Source organism: Miscanthus floridulus, chromosome 15 (assembly GCF_019320115.1).
Source record: "Miscanthus floridulus cultivar M001 chromosome 15, ASM1932011v1, whole genome shotgun sequence".
NCBI classification, from domain to species: Eukaryota; Viridiplantae; Streptophyta; class Magnoliopsida; order Poales; family Poaceae; genus Miscanthus; species Miscanthus floridulus.
Genome location: NC_089594.1, coordinates 33004050 through 33012840, shown reverse-complemented (window position 1 = coordinate 33012840; position 8791 = coordinate 33004050). Strand labels below are relative to the sequence as shown.

At 42.5% G+C, this 8791-nt stretch overlaps 1 protein-coding gene across 1 annotated transcript; it reads right to left on the bottom strand.

Moving 5' to 3' along the window:
* Positions 1-5287: 5287 nt before the first annotated feature.
* Positions 5288-7695, bottom strand: LOC136506695 (uncharacterized). The gene is made up of 4 exons (XM_066501591.1): positions 7624-7695; positions 6426-6593; positions 6019-6276; positions 5288-5658 (listed from the first exon to the last, which is right to left on the bottom strand). Exons 1-4 carry the CDS (start codon positions 7669-7671, stop codon positions 5596-5598), a joined length of 537 nt encoding a protein of 178 aa, XP_066357688.1. The 5' UTR covers positions 7672-7695; the 3' UTR covers positions 5288-5595.
* Positions 7696-8791: the final 1096 nt, after the last annotated feature.

Genomic DNA, 8791 nt, shown 5'->3' with positions numbered 1-8791 from the left:
TGTATTTCTATCGTAGGGGAGTAAGTTGAAGAACGTGTTATAAGATGTAAAGTAGAATTATAGAATGGTGATCTATAGAATCAATTTCTATCTTTCAACCTATGAATTTGAAATAGGCTTATATGTGAACTTTGGAAAGTGGTGGAATATCAAATTCGAAGCTAAATAGCCTAATTTATTAAATATATTTCAATTTCTCTAAATAAAATGATCCAAACGGGCCCCTTAGAGAAAATTATTGAAAAACGAATTCGAATACATCCATTTAGTATTTATATTAAAAATGGATATTGAATATGGATATTCATATTACAGTTTTAGCAGATACATACGAACCATTTTCAATCCCCAATCTTTGGAGATCTATTTTCATACATAATAGTTTGACCACCCGTAGAAATGTGTATGATGTAAGCTGCCGAGAGAGGGGTACCGGCCCGGTTTGAATTAAAAAAACGTACCCGTGTGTGTATATTATTTCTCACATGACAAATCATATTGTCGTGGGGCTTAAGGCGGTTGCTTGGGCTGTCAATCATTTCCATGGGCCTTTGGCCCAATGTATGGTTTTACCAAACCTTTAAACACTGCTGGTTGTGTAATGTGTAGTGGCTTGGTTTTATATCGTAAACTACTATTTTTTCTATTGCACAACTATTTAAAGGATTTGTCAAGCCGGCTGGAAAGCCTCTCTATACAGGTCAATTGCATCTATTTTTCGTTTCTACAAACCGATTTATAGACGGACCCCACCAAGAAGCCATACGTGTGCGTTGTCGCAAGTCACAAATCACATAATATTTTGCACACTTTTGTGGCCATAGGGGTCGAACCCACGACCTCAAGCTTCGCAGTTACTCCTCTAACCACTTTACCCCAAAGACAGTTGTGCCCATAAGCATATCCATTATCCCTCGTATTATCTTTATCCAATTTTAAAATGAGTATTGGGACCATAAACAAATTCAAACTAAAAGGTCTTCAACTACAAAGTTGTAGATATTGTCGAGACCAACAACTATGATTTTGACCATTTCTCCATCCGAGATCGTTTGAATATTTTTAAATGTGACAAACTCAAACATAAATTTCTTTGAATAGATTATTTCAAATGAAAAAATTGTCAACTATAAATTTTCTATAACTATCCGTGATCTACAACTTCGGTATTGATCATTTCACCATCCGAGGTCATTTGAAAAAATTCAAATTTGAATATATAAGGACTTCAAACTAAATTTTGGGACTATATATTATTTTGAATGAGAAAGTTCTCCACTGTGATTTTTTAATGTTTTCAAGATCTATAGCTTAGATTTTGGTCATTTCTCTATCTGAGGTCATTCGCGAAACTCGAAAAATTTGAAATTCAAAATGTGAGAACTTCAAACGAAATTTGATGGATCCAAATTATTTCAAATAAAAACTGTTGTCAACTACAAAGATTGTAAATCTCTTCGAGATATATAAAACTTTGATTTATAGTTTGTTTTATTCAACTTCATTTTAAAATTTTATAAAGTTATAAATTTTACTATGTTGCACATATTTTAAGAGATGGCTATAGATCCAGCCACTTCTACAAATAAATTTCTAGAGGCAGCTAGATCTAGAGCCACCTCTAGAAATGCATTTGTAGAGGCGGTTGTATATAAAGTCGCCTCAAAAATAAATAAGGGAAAGACAAGCCTAAGTAACGTTGAAAAAGATAAAATCATGAGGCAACCCAAAAGTGCTCACAAAGAAAATGTTAATGCGACGATTACAAGAGGGGATGAAGGATATAACAAGCAACGATAAGGAAGAGAAGATGAAGCACCCACCACTCCAAAGAACAAGGAAAAGACAACTGTTGATATTTATTAACTTGTCACTTGTTTTAATAGCCACCTATTAATTACTTACATCTCCTAACATTTTTTTACTAGGTTGTTATCCCTAGTGTGGTGTCAGAGATGCTTTTTTGTGCTGCCTAGCATCACTACTAGAATGATACTAAGTAGTTCTTTATTATCTTATGTGAATAGAAAGAATATATAGATATGAATGAAAAAGGATCTGCAAGCGCACATATAATATACCATTGTAGAACTTCACCTGAGAGTATTCCAGGTATCGTTATTTATAATTTTACCACAGGGAAGGTCTAGCATGGATAAGTATTGATAACTTATACTATTGATGGAGAAGTAAACCATAACCAATATTCTACTCATAACAGGGTTAAGTCATAGGATAAGATATACTCCCTCTGTCCTGATATATTAGTCGTTGTAGCCTTGAACGAGGTGCATCAAACGTTGTTTGAACCTGGGCGCTATTGTGTCCGGATGCATGGACTACCTTGTGAACCTGGACACTTAAATGCTGTGCCAAAACGACAAACATTGCGGGACGGAGGGAGTATATATGATAAGTATTGATCAATGATAATGATAAATCACTCAGAGTACTCCTTTCTATGGCATTAGCATGGCCAGATAGAATATTAGAGGAATAATTCCTAAGTCATCTTTAATTATAAGTCAAAGCATATATTGATTAGTGCAATTATACCTAATAGTCATTGCTAAGATCATCTTCATATCTACACAAAAGGGATATTACTAGGAAAGATTAAGAACAGAGCTTGTCCCCCTTCGTAATCAGAACCTACGTGCTACCTACATCGGGGAGTGGACTACAAAGGACTCAACGGGAATGTCACGTCCGCGATCTACCACATGTCCTAGAATATAGGGTGTATTCGTAGGTAAACAATGTATAAGCACAACGCTTACACAATATCGACCACCCACCCATGGTACCTTAGAGTGAGCAACTTATGCATGAACATGATGACAATCCAACTATACTAAGCATATAATCAAAATAGACGATGAACATTATAATGAAGAACACAAATGAGATGAATACTGATAGTGTCATAACAATTGTAGCAAGCATATAAAAATAATGGAGATACAAAAGAGAGGGGGTACAAACATTATACCGAGCCACACTCTTGACACGATCGGGAATCCAAGCAAAGCCTGCTTGCCTTCCTCTAGACCTAGCCTAACTAGCTATGCCCTAGAATATGATGGAACTCTAAGGATGATTAGGGTTTCTGTCTTCTCAAATGACTTGATGACTAGGGTTATGCCTAGGGGAAGAGGCAGGGGCTGGATTGTATAGCCCTAAGGGTCCAACGTGAGCCCTTGCATCAAACCGACTTAAGCAACGGCCTAGATGCATCCTCAAAGGCGGTGGGAGACCGACATACGAAGCTGGCTGATAGGTGGGCCCATGGGGGGCCGGGCGGCCCCACATGTCATCCCCTTGCTCTTTGCTTCGGTGACGTGGTTTCTGGAGTGTTCTAGAGTCTTCCCACGTAGGTACCGCGGCGGAACTCCGTATTTTTCTTTGACGATTAGGTCATCCTTCGCGGCTGATTAACCTCTGCTAGAAACACAGATTCACCAAAACTCATAGAATTTATTAGTTTAAACCCCTAGACCTTTGTTGGTGATCTCAATTGTGCCCTTATACATGTTTTTATTGACGGCTTATAATGATTGTTAACTACCGTCAACAACAACCCTCCATGAATTTTACGATATGGGGATGCTGCCATTTCCCACTCGCAGCCGTAAGTCATCTGTGGACGAACAATTCACAAAGTTCGTCTACGTAATACAAAAGCTTTTTTTTCTTGAATACGCAAGAGAATTATGTATCATTGTATTAAGAAGGAATAGAGTTTGAGTTACAAAATCGGCCTGAGGCTGAGGCACAGTTGTTGATTACATTTTTCCTGAACTCCTAGGACACCCCGAGCAGCAGCTATACCCCGAACGCTAAACTAGCGCCAGTGCGCCCTTGCCAAGATCCAGCAATCTGTCTCGGCTTTTATCAGTGCCAACAACTCGTTCACCGGTGTGGAGGCCTCCCTGTAACATATGGCGTTGCGTTCCTTCCATAATTTCCAAGAAACCAGCGAGAACAAAGAGTCGAATCCACGTCACTGCTGGCCATGCCATGCCGATCTCAGGCACCTCCACCAGCTGATGGTAGTGTTCGTCGCCGGCAGTAGCTGGCAGCCTATTCGCTCGGTCGTATTTGACTTATAAGCTATGGTTTATCAGTTAACGAATAATATTTTTCTCTCATACTAAACCAGTGGACAGTACTTTCAGTCATGACTTATAAGGCAAACCAGTCTAAACGAACGGGGCATGTGTGCCTAGGGTCCAACAGATATGAAACCAAACCTCTCTTTGAGTATGGGCAGGAAGAGATGATGTGGTCAATTGTTTCTTGAGCTCTATGTACACGTTCCGTTGCTTGACTCGAGATAGGTGCCGGCATATAGAAGTTCGCTTGAGCTTGTTTGGCTTATAAGTCGTATTTTTTTAGCCAACGAACAGTATTTTTTTCTCACATCAAATCAGCCAACAATACTTTCAGCCATGGCTTATCAGCCAAACAAACCCAAACGAACAGGGCGAAGATACCTCAAGGACATCATAAACAATAAAAGACCAATGCGGCAATGCCTAACAAGGATATTGTGAGCATATATGTCAAGACTTGAACTGCGCGTTTAGTTCCGGCCAAAGTTGGCGCCACCTGATTTCCAGCTGCACTGTAGCGCACTGTAGTATTTCATTTATATTTAGTAATAATTGTCCAAATATTGACTAATTAGGCTCAAAACGTTCGTCTCGCAAAGTACAATCAAACTGTGCAATTAGTTTTTGATTTCGTATACATTTAGTACTTCATGCATTTACCGCAAGTTTGATGTGACGGGGAATCTTCTTTTTGCATAGTGCCAAATTCAAAAAATTTAGGGAACTAAACATGGCCTAAGGTAAATAGATTTTACCACAAGGAATCGAACACATTGGCAATTCCAAGGTGGGCAGTTTCCACTACGAGCACACTTCGCCGATGAACATGATGCAATCTCAAGTTTTAATTGACCCTGCTGTGTCGCGTTACACGCAGCCTTGCCACAAACATTTTAGCTAGGGCCCAGTTTAGTTCCAAAATTTTTGGCAAAATGGGTACCGTAGAATTTTCGTTGTTATTTGGTAAATAGTGTCCATCATAGTCTAATTAGGCTTAAAAGATTCGTCTCGTGGATTTCGTCTAAACTGTGTAATTAGTTTTATTTTTTATTTATATTTAATGCTTCATGCATGCGTCCAAAGATTCGATGTGACAGGGAATATGAAAAATTTTGCAAATTTTTTTGTAAACTAAACTGGGCCTAGGTTACAGGCGAGGAGTCCAGGGGCAAACGAAAACAGAGGATACATAAAGAACCTAATCTAGCTTCGCCCACGCAGTCACTAGACAGCCGGTCAGCAGCGAACAGTCACAACACCAACGTCACACCTACGCGCAGAGTCATGCAAGGCCGGCCGGCACGTCATGTCGTGCCGTCATCAATCGATCAGAAGATGCACCAAAAAGCTGAGACATTTTGTACAGGATGGAAGGGGGAGAGCCAAAAAGCCCGAGCCCTGATTAGCCTTGTTGTCCGTGTGCCCCCGTGAGGCCGTGAGCACGATGAGCAGAGCAATAATGCTGGGCAATGTCCGTTCATTACGACGGGCTCAAGCAGCAGGAGCAGCCCAGCAGCCGCAGGATCCTCAGCCAGCCTTCTTTCTGCAATGAGTCATGACAGTTCGTGCATGTATCAGGCCATCAGCTATCACTGCGGTCATGCATGCTAAATCATCATGTTAAGACCGTAATAAGAGTAATAAGAAAACTAAGTGCTCATCTGTGACTGCAAATCCGTGGCGAGAAAGTTTGAGCTTGCAATCTTCTTGTTTTTTTTTGTTTTTGCATCGATTACCTATGTATGTATGTTTTACATGGGGCTTTAGGTGTTCTATTAATGGATATTTGCAATCGTGGTTTCTGAATGTTTTCGAACCTACACCTACCATGCATCTTAGCGATGCAAAATGGACTGACTGTGACTGCGCATAAATGAACGAATCATAGGCATGTAATGCGTACCCTCGGTGCCGGCTTCCCGTAGAGCATCATGTCCGGTGGAACCCCGTACAGGTCGTCGTCGACGGGTTTGGCCACCGTGAAGCAGGTCCTCCTCGCCGCCGCCGCGGCGTAGGCTCCGGAGTTGGCCACCTCGCTCCGCCTCGTCTGCATGTGCCCCACCTTGCTCCGCCTCGTCTGCATGTGCCCCTGTGGCGCCTCCGCCGCCGTAGCCAGCTTGGCCGCATCGAAACCGTCGTCACCGCCGCGCCGTCGTCTCCCCTGCACACGACGAGCATTACTCATTCGATCGATAAGCAGCAAGCCAACAGCCCCAGCCCATTGCCCAACACATCGTTAAAAATTTAATAAAATGAGAACCGTTGATAAAAAGAAAGTAGTTGCTGTGGGGTTTGGATTAAAACGCGTACCGTCTTGGGCGCTGCTTTCTGCAGCGTGGCGAGGTCGAAGAACGGGGTCATGACCGCCGGCCATGTTCCGTTGCCGATGCCATTGCCGTTGCCGCCGTCGTCGCCATGGTGGTTCCACTCCCCGAACGCCGGGATGCGCATGCGCCTCGCGTTCGGCACTGACGATCTCTGAAGCATCATGAAACAAAAGCAACCGTCAGTTGGTACTTGCAGGCATGCCTACGTGCAGTGCCACTGCAATACGCTCATGACTGACCTTCATTAGCAAGAGAGGGAGAGGGAGAGGGAGATGAGAATTGGCAAGAGGAAAATTCTGTTCACAGTGGAAAGAGAAAGGAGTATATTTATATATTATTATTATTATGTGGAGCTAGAGCAGAGCAGGGGGCACCAGAGAGCTCAGCGCAGCGGTGTGCTTCGTAAGGAAGACGAGGACGCCAGTGGGGGCCCACCTGGACATGCACACCCAGTGCGTGCGTGTGGGGCCAATGGGATAGTGGAGATTGTGTACTCCTACCTAGTCCTTGTTTTGGTACGTTCCAATTTCGAGATAGGCTGTGTTTAGTTGGACGAAATTTGGGAATTTGGCTACGGTAGCACTTTCGTTTTTATTTGGTAATTAGTATTCAATTATGGATTAATTAAGCTCAAAACGTTCGTCTCGCGATTTCCAACCAAACTGTGCAATTAGTTTTTTTCGTCTACATTTAATGCTTAATGCACGTATCGTAAGATTCGATAAAATAGCTACTGTAGCACTTTTTAGAAAAACTTTTTGGAACTAAACAAGGCCATAGCTATGGCTCTTTGGTACAATGTACGGATCCGAAAGGAGTTTTACTATCTTGTAATTTTTTTTATATGAAAGGAAAAAAACAGCTTCTTACTACGTGAAGAAATCGGAATCGAAGCTGGCCGGAGCACTGCAAAACAGCTTATACTAGCACTTGGCATTTGGTGCTAACACAAGGAATTTCAACTTCTCTTCACCATGTTCGCTTATGCTGATGTTTATGCTAAAATGTTGTGAGAGAAAAATATTGTTTCACGACTGAAAAATAGCTTAAGCGAACTGGGTAGTTTGGCGCAAGAATTCCCGTGTGTATAGTTAGCAGTACAAGAGAAAAAAGTACTTGAAAAAAAAAGACTTTCTGAAACCCGTCGTCTACGCTTGCGTGGTACTCCTACTGTAGTTTACCTTGTTAGACCTGTGCTGGTCCGCTGGGCGCGCCGCGGTGGTCCGCATGGCGGAGGCGAAATCGAAGCACGGGGTGACGGGCGGCCAGTCGTGGACGCCGGCACCGTCGTCGTCGCGCGGGTAGCTCCAGTCGCCGAACGCAGTCGAGACTCGAGACAGGGAGATGGCCGGCCGGCTAGCTTCCTTGCGGCGTACGCCCAACTCTTCCGTGGCTTCCTTGCCAAGCACACACCTGCCGCTATCTAGTAGGGTGGCAAAGAACAGCGTTGCGAGTGTGGGGATCGCCTGGTATTTATGTAGTCGTCGTATAGAGGGGCGTGTTGTCGTGTTGACTTGGCCACGACGGCAACGGTATGGTGTGGTCCACTGATGACTCTGCGCCACCGCCAGAGAAAACTTGGGGAGGGGGCAATGAAGGGGCCAGCACTACCAGTAGAATTACCGAGTACCTGAGGGTTTACTGAGTGCATTTCATCGGACATTCGACAAACATCTAAGTTACCGAGTGTATTTAATGAAACACTTGGCAAACATATAGCACTCGGCAAAAGCCAACTTTACCGAGTGTCTAATATAAAACACTCGGCAAAATACAACAAAACTCTCGATAAACACGGACACTCGGCAAAATGGAGTCACGTGCGCTGGGCGTGCGGCGGCCATCTGACGGCCGTTGGGTGCGCCGCCCTATCGTTAGAACTTTACCGAGTGTCCGTTAGAGACACTCGGCAAAAACAAGATATGCCGTGTGTTTTTGCTTGACACTCGGCAAATTAATATTTTTGCCGAGTGTTTTTTGTTTACACTCGGCAAAGTAATGTTGTTGCCAAGTGTATTTTAATGGCACTCGGCAAAATAATAAAAAAATTTCTCTCCTACCCTCCAAACTTTTTCTACTCTCCACATACAACATGTGGTACTACATGTTAAAATTTGGTATATTTCTCGATCTGTTTGCTATATTTAAGTAATTTATTGCATTTAGAGGAATTTTTTGGTTTAAGTCAAATTTGAACTGCAAGTGATACAAATAATGGAATAAATTAAGTGGAGAAATCATATTCATGTTATTGAGTCCATTTTGGGGCCTTACTCGGGAAATGAAAAGAATTTTCGAACATTTTATTCAGGAAACATGACCACGAACGTGTGGCCAAATGGTTTTTAA

What these genes read in the sequence shown, in the direction of transcription:
- LOC136506695 (XM_066501591.1), bottom strand. Translation starts at nt 7,671, where the DNA reads ATGCGGACCACCGCGGCGCGCCCAGCGGACCAGCACAGGTCTAACAAG. An exon ending in AGAAAGCAGCGCCCAAGACG is followed by an intron (nt 6,277 to 6,425) that starts GTACGCGTTTTA and finishes CGTCGTGTGCAG; the next exon opens with GGGAGACGACGGCGCGGCGG. An exon ending in ACGGGAAGCCGGCACCGAGG is followed by an intron (nt 5,659 to 6,018) that starts GTACGCATTACA and finishes GACTCATTGCAG; the next exon opens with AAAGAAGGCTGGCTGAGGAT.